The sequence below is a fragment of the Panulirus ornatus genome, chromosome 2 (genome assembly GCF_036320965.1).
Source record: "Panulirus ornatus isolate Po-2019 chromosome 2, ASM3632096v1, whole genome shotgun sequence".
NCBI lineage: Eukaryota > Metazoa > Arthropoda > Malacostraca > Decapoda > Palinuridae > Panulirus > Panulirus ornatus.
This window is the reverse complement of record NC_092225.1, coordinates 36,937,782-36,951,881: the sequence shown is the minus strand read 5'-3', so window position 1 is coordinate 36,951,881 and position 14,100 is coordinate 36,937,782. Positions and strand designations below refer to the sequence as shown.

At 39.8% G+C, this 14,100-nt stretch overlaps 1 protein-coding gene across 1 annotated transcript in view; it reads right to left on the bottom strand.

The window, feature by feature from the left end:
• Positions 1-4,052: 4,052 nt before the first annotated feature.
• Positions 4,053-14,100, bottom strand: part of LOC139752126 (glutamate receptor ionotropic, delta-2-like) — a 131,153-nt gene continuing 121,105 nt past the window's right edge. The window contains exons 9-14 of the mRNA XM_071668046.1: positions 8,382-8,688; positions 7,444-7,661; positions 6,980-7,160; positions 6,560-6,659; positions 4,952-5,081; positions 4,053-4,770 (exon numbers count right to left, since the gene is read on the bottom strand). Of these exons, the coding sequence (XP_071524147.1) occupies positions 4,672-4,770; positions 4,952-5,081; positions 6,560-6,659; positions 6,980-7,160; positions 7,444-7,661; positions 8,382-8,688 (1,035 nt within the window). The 3' untranslated portion in view covers positions 4,053-4,671. The remainder of the gene's footprint in view (positions 4,771-4,951; positions 5,082-6,559; positions 6,660-6,979; positions 7,161-7,443; positions 7,662-8,381; positions 8,689-14,100) is intronic.

Genomic DNA, 14,100 nt, shown 5'->3' with positions numbered 1-14,100 from the left:
ATTATCTTGTGGAGGCTAAGGTGAAGATTAGTATGGGTTTTCAGAAAAGAGGAGTGAATGTTGGGGTGAAGAAGGTGGTGAGAGTAAGTGAGCTTGGGAAGGAGACCTGTGTGGGGAAGTACCAGGAGAGACTGTGTACAGAATGGAAAAAGGTGAGAACAATGGAAGTAAGGGGAGTGGGGGAGGAATGGGATGTATTTAGGGAATCAGTGATGGATTGCGCAAAAGATGCTTGTGGCATGAGAAGAGTGGGAGGTGGGCTGTTTAGAAAGGGTAGTGAGTGGTGGGATGAAGAAGTAAGAGTATTAGTGAAAGAGAAGAGAGAGGCATTTGGACGATTTTTGCAGGGAAAAAATGCAATTGAGTGGGAGAAGTATAAAAGAAAGAGACAGGAGGTCAAGTGAAAGGTGCAAGAGGTGAAAAAAGGGCAAATGAGAGTTGGGGTGAGAGACTATCAGTAAATTTTAGGGAGAATAAAAAGATGTTCTGGAAGGAGGTAAATAGGGTGCGTAAGACAAGGGAGCAAATGGGAACTTCAGTGAAGGGCGTAAATGGGGAGGTGATAACAAGTAGTGGTGATGTGAGAAGGAGATGAAATGAGTATTTTGAAGGTTTGTTGAATGTGTCTGATGACAGAGTGGCAGATATAGGGTGTTTGGGTCGAGGTGGTGTGCAAAGTGAGAGGTTTAGGGAAAATGATTTGGTAAACAGAGAAGAGGTAGTAAAAGCTTTGCGGAAGATGAAAGCCGGCAAGGCAGCAGGTTTGGATGGTATTGCAGTGGAATTTATTAAAAAAGGGGGTGACTGTATTGTTGACTGGTTGGTAAGGTTATTTAATGTATGTATGACTCATGGTGAGGTGCCTGAGGATTGGCGGAATGCGTGCATAGTGCCATTGTACAAAGGCAAAGGGGATAAGAGTGAGTGCTCAAATTACAGAGGTATAAGTTTGTTGAGTATTCCTGGTAAATTATATGGGAGGGTGTTGATTGAGAGGGTGAAGGCATGTACAGAGCATCAGATTGGGGAAGAGCAGTGCGGTTTCAGAAGTGGTAGAGGATGTGTGGATCAGGTGTTTGCTTTGAAGAATGTATGTGAGAAATACTCAGAAAAGCAAAGGGATTTGTATGTTGCATTTATGGATCTGGAGAAGGCATATGATAGAGTTGATAGAGATGCTCTGTGGAAGGTATTAAGAATATATGGTGTGGGAGGCAAGTTGTTAGAAGCAGTGAAAAGTTTTTATCGAGGATGTAAGGCATGTGTACGTGTAGGAAGAGAGGAAAGTGATTGGTCCTCAGTGAATGTAGGTTTGCGGCAGGGGTGTGTGATGTCTCCATGGCTGTTTAATTTGTTTATGGATGGGGTTGTTAGAGAGGTAAATGCAAGAGTTTTGGAAAGAGGGGCAAGTATGAAGTCTGTTGGGGATGAGAGAGCTTGGGAAGTGAGTCAGTTGTTGTTCGCTGATGATACAGCGCTGGTGGCTGATTCATGTGAGAAACTGCAGAAGCTGGTGACTGAGTTTGGTAAAGTGTGTGGAAGAAGAAAGTTAAGAGTAAATGTGAATAAGAGCAAGGTTATTAGGTACAGTAGGGTTGAGGGTCAAGTCAATTGGGAGGTGAGTTTGAATGGAGAAAAACTGGAGGAAGTGAAGTGTTTTAGATATCTGGGAGTGGATCTGTCAGCGGATGGAACCATGGAAGCGGAAGTGGATCATAGGGTGGGGGAGGGGGCGAAAATTTTGGGAGCCTTGAAAAATGTGTGGAAGTCGAGAACATTATCTCGGAAAGCAAAAATGGGTATGTTTGAAGGAATAGTGGTTCCAACAATGTTGTATGGTTGCGAGGCGTGGGCTATGGATAGAGTTGTGCGCAGGAGGATGGACACGCTGGAAATGAGATGTTTGAGGAAAATGTGTGGTGTGAGGTGGTTTGATCGAGTAAGTAACGTAAGGGTAAGAGAGATGTGTGGAAATAAAAAGAGCGTGGTTGAGAGAGCAGAAGAGGGTGTTTTGAAATGGTTTGGGCACATGGAGAGAATGAGTGAGGAAAGATTGACCAAGAGGATATATGTGTCGGAGGTGGAGGGAACGAGGAGAAGAGGGAGACCAAATTGGAGGTGGAAAGATGGAGTGAAAAAGATTTTGTGTGATCGGGGCCTGAACATGCAGGAGGGTGAAAGGAGGGCAAGGAATAGAGTGAATTGGAGCGATGTGGTATACAGGGGTTGACGTGCTGTCAGTGGATTGAATCAAGGCATGTGAAGCGTCTGGGGTAAACCATGGAAAGCTGTGTAGGTATGTATGTTTGCGTGTGTGGACGTGTGTATGTACATGTGTATGGGGGGGGGGGGGGGGTTGGGCCATTTCTCTTGTCTGTTTCCTTGCGCTACCTCGCATACGCGGGAGACAGCGACAAAGTATAAAAAAAAAAAAAAAAAATATATATATATATATGTATATATATATATATATATATATATATAGGGGAGAAAGAATACTTCCCACTTATTCCCTGCGTGTCGTAGAAGGCGACTAAAAGGGGAGGGAGCGGGTGGCTGGAAATCCTCCCCTTTCTTGTTTTTTTTTAATTTTCCAAAAGAAGGAACAGAGAAGGGGGTCTGGTGAGGATATTCCCTCTAAGGCCCAGTTCTCTGTTCTTAACGCTACCTCGCTATCGCGGGAAATGAAAATAGTATGAAAAAAAAAGATATATATATATATTTTCCAAAAGAAGGAAGAGAGAAGAGGGCCAGGTGAGGATATTCCCTCAAAGGCCCAGTCCTCTGTTCTTAACGCTACCTCGCTATCGCGGGAAATGGCGAATAGTATGAAAAAAAAAAAAAAAAAAAAAAAATATATATATATATATATATATATATATATATATATATATATATATATATATATATATATATATATATATATATATATATATATATATATATATATATATATATATATATACCTATACATTTCAATGTATAGATATTAAAACATACACAGACATATCCATATATACACATGTACCTAATTCATACTTGTTGCCTTCACTGATTCCCGTCGTTATCCCGCCCACATGAAATGATAATCCCCTGAGGACAATGTGTGGTGTGAGGTGGTTTGATCGAGTAAGTAACGTAAGGGTAGGAGAGATGTGTGGTAATAAAAAGAGTGTGGTTGAGAGAGCAGAAGAGGGTGTTTTGAAATGGTTTGTGCACATGGAGAGAATGCGTGAGGAAAGATTGACAAAGAGGATATTTGTGTCAGATTTGGAGGGAACAAGGAGAAGTGGGAGACCAAATTGGAGGTAGAAGGATGGAGTGAAAAAGATTTTGACCAATCGAAGCCTAAATATACAGGAAGGTGAAAGGCATGCAAGGAATATAGTGTACTGGAACGATGTGGTATACAAGGGTCAAGGTGCTGTCAATAGATTGAACGAGGGCTTGTGAAGCTTCGTGGGTAAACCATGGAAAATTTTGTTGGGTCTGGATGTGGAAAGGGAGCTGCGGTTTCGGTGCATTACTTATAACAGCTAGAGACACAGTGTGAACGAATGTGGCTTTTGTTGTCCTCGGTGTATTGTAGATACACCTAAGAGAATTTTCTGGTGAATTCCTTATTAAGATATTCTTTATAGTATCTTTGTTGCTGAAGGCAACGTTTACACAAATGGATTTAAGCAACATGGGAAGTAAAATAAGACTATCTTTAAAAGGGAGAACTAAAAGATTCTTGGTGTCAATAGGAAGTCTGGGCTCAACTCTATAAAATGATTTCTTTGCTAGCTGAAGGGATTAATCAATGAAAGATGCACTGTACTTTAACTTAGATCCAATAGAATATATCTTCTCATACTCATCATCAATATACTCTGGACTGCAGATACGTAATGCCCTAAGGAACATAGATTGAAATGATGATAATTCAACTCTGTCATGAGTAATAATGGATATATGAGCATACATTGGTAGGTTTTCTGTATATGCTAAACTTAAAATAGAAAACCTACCAAAATTAAAAATAGGAAAATGAAAAGTTACCTGTTTTTTATATATCATTATTCATTGTATCTAGATTTGTAAAACAGTCGATTTCATCTGTTTCTTTTATTTGGAGAGTTGAAGGAAGAATCTGATGAGACTTTCTTATAACTGATGGCTATAGATGTACATAAATAGTATTCTTTAGATTTACACTTATGTTTTAAGGATTTATAGGTATCTATCATATAACCTAAGACACAATATTTCAAGGTAAACTTCCAATCTTCGTTTGATAGTTTATCTTGGTATTATCTAGTTAAGAACAATGTTGAGCTGATCAAATGGTGCAAAGCTCTTTGGTGTCTATCAGGCTTGATGTTATATAGGTTGTGTGATGTAGGCACCTAGGGAGCCACCAAGTTGACGAGGGAAAAGACCAGCCTTCAGGACACATATGAAGTGAGCTGTAGAGACTCCGATCACATCAGACCTTTAGAATTGTTCTGGTGGTAGATATGCCAGTGAGATATATGGCAATGGTTAGTCAGACCAAAATCAAGATTTCCCAGAGGTAGGAAAGTTTGTCGTGTAAGTAGACCACGCCTTTGATTACTCTTAGACTTTATGAGCTAAAGTTTCAAACGCCTGTAGAGTGTATAAGTGAGCATATACATCATGACCCCATCATGCGTTCCAGAACTGACTAGTACGAGAGAAAAGTTGCTCAAGAAAAAGGACTAAGAGACTTACAATGAATCCGCCAAGGAAGACCAAGAACATCCCCTGGAATGAAAGATTTGACGATAATACTCATTTCTACAATCAGCTTTGCATCATTTTTTATATAATCCTCATGCACATATATTACACATATGATTCACATATACTCCTCATACCCATGCACATATACACTTATTATACATATGATACACATATACTCCTCATGCTCATGCTGAAACATTACCGAGAGATTAGTAACAGAGAGTGATGTATTAACTGTAATCTTGATTGGTGGATGTACACAGGAGGTGGAGTTAGGGACTGCAACCTTCATCCAGTGGTGATACAACCCAGCCTCCGTCACTGACTTGATCCTGTGACATGAAAAAGACTGTATACATCTGTCTTGTAAGATCACAGGAAACGAAGGTACGAAGCCTACAGTATTATGTCATTTTACTTTCTTCTTTGGTTAGATCCAGAATAATGCACGAAGCTGAATAGATGGAAGGTGACAAGGATTCTCACAATAGACGGGAGGTGACAGGAATTCTCACAAAGTCTTGATCTCTTACAAATATGAAGGCATTTATTCGCCTCACATCAAGTATGTTTTACTTGAGAATTACCCAATAGTATTCTTGTAATTCTGAGCGTCACGTAAAATGTATATTCAATTCTTGTTTTGGTTGTGGCATGATTTTTTCAAACAGAAATAGAGGGAAGCGGTATACATAATCATGATAAGATGGAATCTGACAGAACTAATCAATGGTGTACTCATAATTAGTGGTGTACTCACAATTAATGGTGTACTTATAATTAGTGGTGTACTCATAATCATAACTAATGGTGTACTCACAATTAATGGTGTATTCATAAGTGGTGTACTCACAATTAATGGTGTACTCATAATAAGTGGTGTACTCACAATTAATGGTGTACTCATAATAAGTGGTGTACTCACAATTAATGGTGTACTCATAATAAGTGGTGTACTCACAATTAATGGTGTACTCATAAGCATTTTTTTTTTTTTACGAGTAACAATCAAAATGTGAAGTGCATAATATGAGAAACCTTCAGCGCATTAGTAAAAAAGATTGAAGGTTGTACGATATGTAGCGTTTACGATGAGAGAGTTCCGCTGACGGGATGTAGAGGGAACTATTGAGGCGTAAAAGAAAGGCAATATGTCTAAGAGACCCATTTGTAAGTACTATTGACACCAGTCTGTTGTAGACATGAATAAAGTATGTAGACTCAGATTAATGCATGATGAAGCATAGATAAACTGCAACTGAGTAGAAAGATAAATACCTTCATGGAAAGAAGAGATTATTAGTTATCTACGTAGCGTAGCAAGTGAATTTAGTTGCATATAAGGTAAGCATATTGGGCTTGATTATATGTAGTACATGCAAATAAAGAATACTTGGTTACATAAGTCGTGCTGAGTGAGGCTTGTCTCTAGGTATTTTTGGGACGTGTATCAGAATTTGTCAAAAAAAGACACAGATGAGGTTTGAATGTGTATAGACACATGGCTAAGATGCATGTATGGGGTCTCGGAAGACTCGGGGAGAGTGTGAGTCCTGCTTTCATATACTATGTCAAGTTTAAGATAATATCAGTCTAGAAATATCTATTACGATACGACTTCAAAATTCGAAAGAAAATCTATGAGTGACTGGAGCTGTACTGGAGGTTGTATGAGTGACTGACGGACCAAGTGATACTGTGAGTGTGAGTTAGACGATCCCTCTAGATCTAAAGGACGTACATCCCGTGTGTCAGAGAGAAGCAGCTCTCAGAAAAAGGAATGTAACCTCATGTCTGTAAATCTTTTTACCTTTCACTGATAACTGGGACTAAAGGACTGTCCTTACGGCCAACCATAGCAAACATGAGAGGCAGGAACATCTCTCTAGACGAGTAGAAGTCACACTGTCCTGTTGGCATGAGATGCTGGAAGTTAATGCTAACGTGGTAGATTTTCGTAAGTTCTGCAGTGGTCAGCACTTGAGAAAAGCAAATATTTTGACTGGAAACGTGTCTGAATATATTCAGTAACGTAAAGTTTCATCATATAGGTCTAAAATCTCTGAATTTGATATTTCCAGTTATAGATTAATATATCATCTTGGCAAAAGTACTATTTGGTATTTGAGCTCTTCATATATCTGTCACTCCTAACATTTTGTGTACTTCACAACATCACAATTTGACAACTACTTAAAAACTAGTTAGAGATTCAGATCATGATGAAAACCTGTCTTAGAGAAGTCCTGAGCTACGAAAACCTTCTCTGTGAGGTCTTCCACGATGAGAACGTGCTCGCCCCGCCTCACCAGCGTCTCCACGCTCTCCGGGAAGCTGGTGCTCCTCTGGTATATGATACGGCCTTCCTCTCCTGCGTTAGCTACCTCTCTGAATATCCCAGACTCCGCATCCTTCAAAGGTATCGGAAAATAATAAAGTTAAGATAAATCTTAACTGAAGCAATCGATGATGATATTTTACTTCCAATATGAAATGACTGTTTAACAAATTTCAGCAATGAGAGGGCGTAGTCTTAAGACTACCTTGAACATTTGAGGGAGATGTTAAAGACTCTTCGATGATTGGTTGTTACTTGAAGTTAACAGCCTTAATGACCCTGGCAGTAGTTAAGCCTAAAGATCATATAACATACCTCTAATTTCCATAAGACATAAATTAACCTCAATGACCTACACGAAAATGTTGCACATAAGCCGTGTTGGCTTCCCATATCATGGCGGTAGATGGGTCATCCAGCACGTGTCTTAGGCTCTGGTAAGGTTGAGGGATGTGTCTTACGGCTAAGAGGGACATGAGGTTGCCTGTGTAGCTGCGTGTTAACACCAGGGTCATCATCATCCAGCTGGCGAGCATTAGTCGCTCCCACCAATGGTCCCGTTGTGCCTTGATGTCTGCGGGAGTGAAAAGTAGGCAAGTGTTCCATCTTTCATTCTCCTGCGTTATCTGTTATTTCTTAGAAAAGATATTCTTCCAAAGAGTTGGGTCTGTTGCAGCTGGAACAGATTTCCTGTCTTTACTGACTGCCAAGAATAAAGTAAGTTGAGCTACAGGCGTCATTACATCAATTAAATAGTGCAAACATTAAGATAATGAAGATTGGAAGATATCTTTTCACATTTTATGACATCTTACTTTCCAAATCATGGTAAAATCAGACTATTAATTGGTGTTTCATTAGGATTCAAATGAGAAAAAAGGCAATAGAAAAACAATTACTTCCTTGAAATACCACTGATAAACTCAAATGATCCACAGATTAAGACATCAAGCTCTCATTAAGACAAAACACTATAAATAGGTTCATATCTTATCTGATTGTCATTATTGATTTCAAAATGTAAGAAAAGATAATTATGTAAATATCCGTGAATATATATCCATCTTTATAGGTTTGAACATCTTTAACTATCCCCTTGATTTTTACATATTCTCTAAATTAAGATTCTTCGTTAAAAAAAGAGAAAATCCACCTGAGATTATGTACAATATATGTGCCTCGGAAGGACAGATAACAGGTGACCTGGTAGTTCATAAAGAGGTCATCTATGATCTCTACTGTAAGACCAACAGGGTAATAAAGTGGAAGGCACATAGGTAACAACTGATCACACCTTGTTGTAATAACACTCTCAAATAGTTGAAAAAGATATCCAGAAACTTGTCGCTTTGGTTGGTTGTTGTGATATAAGAAAATGTAGGTAACAAGAGAAGTGTTGCCAACACCACCACCAGCAGAGCCGTCAGGATGATCCCCCACACCAAGGGCGTCAGGGGTAGCAGGAAGCCCCACGGGTCCACCTCTGGCCGCCCTCGTCCTGCCAGGATCCTGGCGTAGTCAACAACTATGGGTCTTGTGTAATCCACCACTTCCGCGCGGACAGCAGTAACACCAAAGGGACCAAGACCAATGTCTATCTCCTGAAGTAACATATTAAGGTGAACATATAGTAGAGTAAGGCGCTCCACGTCGCGTTCACACATCGTATTGTACGTTTTGGATCATTTCTTTTCTAATAAAAATGAGTATGAAGAAGGAATGTCTCTGACATCATATAATCTTTATGATACATATCTTTATCTAATGAGGGCTATACTAAGATATGAATTCTTTTTCTTAAATCACTTTTAATCCGTTCAGTTCAAATATACGGAGAGATTAAAGTAGAATTGTCATTTGATATGGTGATGAATGCATCGAGAGGAAGCTGAGAGTAAAAGCAAGATAAAGTCACTATACCTGAAAGGGAGGCAATATAGTTCATGTTTCTCTTACCCTCTTACCCATCCTATGACTCAATTCTGCTTCCACGGTTCCATTTGCTGCCAAGTCCTCTCCCAGATATCTAAAACACTTCACCTCCAATTTTTCTGCATTCAAGCTCACATTCCAACCATTCTGTCACACATCTCTCCTAAACCTAATTACATTGGTTTTATTTACATTTACTATCAGCTTTCTGTTTACACATACTCTTCTAAGCTTAGTCAACAACTGAAGTTTTTTACTCGAATCTCCCAACAGTACTGTATCATCAGGAAACAACTGACTCACTTCCCAGGCTCCCTCATTCCCCATAGACTGCATACTTGCCTCGTTCTCTGAAATTTTCGCATCCGCTTGCCTCAACACCTCATAAATAAGCAAATTGAATAACCATGCTAACATCACACACCCTTACCGCAGATCAGCCTTCACCTGAAACCATTTACTCTTCTCTCTTTCTATCATACAAATGCCTCTCACTGCTCTCGTATCTCTCTTCCCAAGTCGCAAATTATTAAGAACCTGCTTTACAACGTTTCGTATGCTTTCTCCAGATTCGTACAAATCCATCAGTTTTCCAAAGTATTTGTCACATATATTCTGTATCACATCTGAAACCACACTACTCTATCCCCATCTAATGTTCTGTACATGCCGTCACCCTCTCAATCAATACTCTCCCATATAATTTCCCAGGAATACTCAACAAACTTATTCTTCCATAGTTTGAGGACTCACATTTATCTCCATTGTTTTTATACTGCGGCATTATGCATGCATTAGCCAAACTTGAGGCACCTCTTTATCTATGATTTATATTCATATTGATAACCTTACCAACCAATCACCAACAAAGTCATCACCTTTCTTGATATATTCAACTGCAATTCCATTTATCCCCCAACGCTTTACCACTTTTTATCCCCGGCAAGGCTTTCGCCACCTCATCTTTCATCAACAAATAACTCTCGCTGACTCTTTCACTTCGCATAATACTTCGGCTCAAACACCCTACATCTACCACTCAATTGCCAAAGACACGACAGGCATTGAAAATGCTCACTCCATCTCATCCTCACTTTATCAGTACCTGTTATCACTTCCCATTTTGCTCTCTCAACCGATGTTCCCATTTGTTCTCTTGTCTTTCGCACATTATATACCTCCATCCAAAATATTCTATTGTCAGTGAAGTCTACTGATACTCGCTCAGCCGAACTTTCATTTGCCCTCTTTCAACCCCTGCATCCTTTTCTTCACTTGTTGACGCTTTCTCTTATATATCCTTCAATTATTTCCACTCCTTCCAGTAAGTACCGCCCAAACACCTCTCATCTTTCTTTCATTAACAACTGTTCTTCTTTCCCCTCATTCACTACCATTTCTAGCCTAACCACCTCCTACCTTTCGCATTCTACATGTGTCTCTTGCATGTGTGTATGATGTTACGGTGGTTGTGAAATTTTCTTATGGATAGGGTGTTAAAGGAGGTGAATGCAAGAGTTTTGTAGATGAGAGGGCCTGGGAGGTGAATCTGCTGTTTTCCGCCAATGATACAGCGCTGGTGGCTGATTCGAGTGAGAAACTTCAGAAGTTGGTGAATAAGTTTGGAATTGCCTGTGAAAAGAGAAAGTTGAGGATGGATGTGAATATAAGCAAAATCATTAGGTTCAATTAGGTTGAGGGACAAGTGAAATGGAATGTAAGTTTGAATAGAGAAAAAATGGAAGAAGTGATATCTCATAGATTTTTAAGATTGGATTTCGCAGTGACTGGAACCATAAAAGCGGAAGTGAGTCGCAGGGTCGGGGAGGGGGCAAAGGTTCTAGAAGCGATGAAGAATGTGTGAAAAGACAAAGCTTTATCTCCGAGAACAAAAATGGATATGTTTAAAGGAAGAATAGATCCAACAATATTATATGGATGCGAGGCACGCCATACTGATAGATTTGAGCGGAGGAGGGTAGATATGTTGGAAACATATGTTTGCGGACATTATGTGGTGTGAGGTGGTTTGATTAAGTTAAAAAAGAAAGGTAAGAGAGAAATATAGTAATAAAAAGAGTGTAGATGATATCAAAATAGGGTGTGTTCAAATGGTTTAGACATAGGGAGGGAATGAGTAAGGAAAGGATGATAAAGAAGATATATGTGTCCGAGGTGGAGGGAGCAAAGAGAAGCGGTAGACCAAATTGGAAGTGGAAGAATAGAGAGAAGATATTTTGAATGATGGGGCCCTGAACATGCAGGAAGGTGAAAGGCATGCACGGAATAGAGTCAATAGGAAGAATGTGGTATACTGCGGCCAACGAGAAGTCCACGGATTGAACCATGGCATGTGAAATGTCTGGGGTAAACAATGGAAAGATCTGTGTGGTTTGGACTAGGATAAGTAAGAGTGGATTCGGTGCATAATGTAGATGAGCAGACACACCATTTTTTCTTATATTTCATGTAGCTATTTCAATGATGCAAGGGCTGTCGATGCTGTTTCCTATAGGGCGAGCAAGTATGGATATGTACAGGGATGGAGATATTTGGGTGATTATTGGTGTCTATTCACCTGGGCATGAGAAGGAAGATCATGAGAGGCAAGTGTTTTGGGAGCAGCTGATTTAGTGTGTTAACCGTTTTGATGCACGAGACCGGGTTATAGTAATGGGTGATTTGAATGCAAAGGTAAGTAATTTGGCAGTTAAGGGAGTAATTGGTGTACATAGGGTGTTCAGTGATGTAAATGGAAATGGTGAAGAGCTTGTAGATTTGTTTTGAAAAAGGACTGGTGATTGGGAATACCTGAATTAAAAAGGAAGATATACATAAGTATACGTATATAAGTGGGAGAGGTGGTCAGAGAGCGTTATCAGAGCGTTACGTATTAATTGATAAGAGAGTGAAAGAGAGGCTTTTGGAGGTTAATGTGCAACTGGAGGGATGTCTGATCATTATTATCTTGTGGAGGCGAAGGTGAAGATTTGTAGAGGTTTCAGAAAAGAAGAGAGAATGTTGGGTGAAGATAGTGGTGAGAGTAAGTGAGCTTAAGAGGGGGACGTGTGTGAGGAAGTACCAGGAGAGGCTGAATGCAGAGAGGAAAAAGGTAAGAGCAAAGGACTTAAAGGAAGTGGGGAAAGAATGTGATGTATTTAGGGAAGCAGTGATGGCTTGCACAAAAGATGCTTGTGGCATGAGAAGCGAGGGAAGTGGGTAGATAAGAAAGGAGAGTGAATGGTCGGATGAAGAAGAGAGATTGTTATTGAAAGAGAAGAGAGAGGCATCTCGACAATTTTTGCTGGGAAGTAGTGCAAATGACTGGGAGATGTATAAGAGGAAGGGGCAAAAGGTCAGAGAAGGGTACAAGAGTTGAAAAAAGAGGGCAAATGAGAGTTGGGGTGAGATAGTATCATTAAATTTTAGGGAAAATGAAAATGTTTTGGAGGGAAGTAAATAAAGTGCGTAAGACAAGAAAACAAATGGGAACACCTGTGAATAGGGCTAATGGGGAGGTAATAACAAGTAGGGGTGATGTGAGATTGAGATGTAGTGAATATTTTGAAGTTATGTTTAATATGTTTGATGATAAAGTGGCAGATATAGGGTGTTTTGCTCGAGATGGTGTGCAAAGTGAGAGGGTTAGGGAGAATGATTTGGTAAACAGAGAAAAGGTAGTAAAAGCTTTGCAGAAGATGAAAGCCGGCAACAGAGCGGGTTATGATGGTACTGCAGTGGAATCTATTAAAAAACGTGGTGACTGTGATGTTGACTAGTTGTTAAGGACATTTAATGTACGTATGACTCGTGGTGAGGTATCTGAGGACTGGCAGATGCATGCATAGTGCCACTGTACAAAGACAAAGGGGATAAGAGTGAGAGCTCAAATTAAGGAGGTATAAGTTTGTTGTGTATTCCAAGGTAATTATATGGAAGGGTATTCACTGAGAGGGTGAAGGAATATACAAAGCATCAGATTGGGGAAGAGCAGTGTGGTTTCAGAAGTGGTAGATGATGTGTGGATTAGATGTTTGCTTTGAAGAATGTATGCGAGAAATACTTAGAAAAGCAAATGGATTTATTTGTAGCATTTATTGATCTGGAAAAAGCATATTCTAGAGTTGATAGAGATGCTCTGTGGAAGGTACGGAGAATGAAAGGTGTGGGAGGCAAGTTGTTAAAAGCATATATATATATATATATATATATATATATATATATATATATATATATATATATATATATATATATATATATATATATATATATATATATATTTTTTTTTTTTTTTTTTTTTTCTTTGTCGCTGTCTCCCGCGTTTGCGAGGTAGCGCAAGGAAACAGACGAAAGAAATGGCCCAACCCACCCCCATACACATGCCTTGATTCAATCCACTGACAGCACGTCAACCCCGGTATACCACATCGCACCAATTCACTCTATTCTTTCCCTCCTTTCACCCTCCTGCATGTTCAGACCCCGATCACTCAAAATCTTTTTCACTCCATCTTTCCACCTCCAATTTGGTCTCCTTCTTCTCCTCGTTCCCTCCATCTCCGACACATATATCCTCTTGGTCAATCTTTCCTCACTCATTCTCTCCATGTGACCAAACCATTTCAAAAACACCCTCTTCTGCTCTCTCAACCACGCTCTTTTTATTTCCACACATCTCTTACCCTTACGTTACTTACTCGATCAAACCACCTCACATCACACATTGTCCTCAAACATCTCATTTCCAGCATATCCATCCTCCTGCGCACAACTCTATCCATAGTCCACGCCTCGCAACCATACAACATTGTTGGAACCACTATTCCTTCAAACATACCCATTTTTGCTTTCCGAGATAATGTTCTCGACTTCCACACATTCTTCAAGGCTCCCAGAATTTTCGCCCCCTCCCCACCCTATGATCCACTTCCGCTTCCATGGTTCCATCCGCTGCCAGATCCACTCCCAGATATCTAAAACACTTCACTTCCTCCAGTTTTTCTCCATTCATACTCACCTCCCAATTGAATTGACCCTCAACCCTACTGTACCTAATAACCTTGCTCTTATTCACATTTACT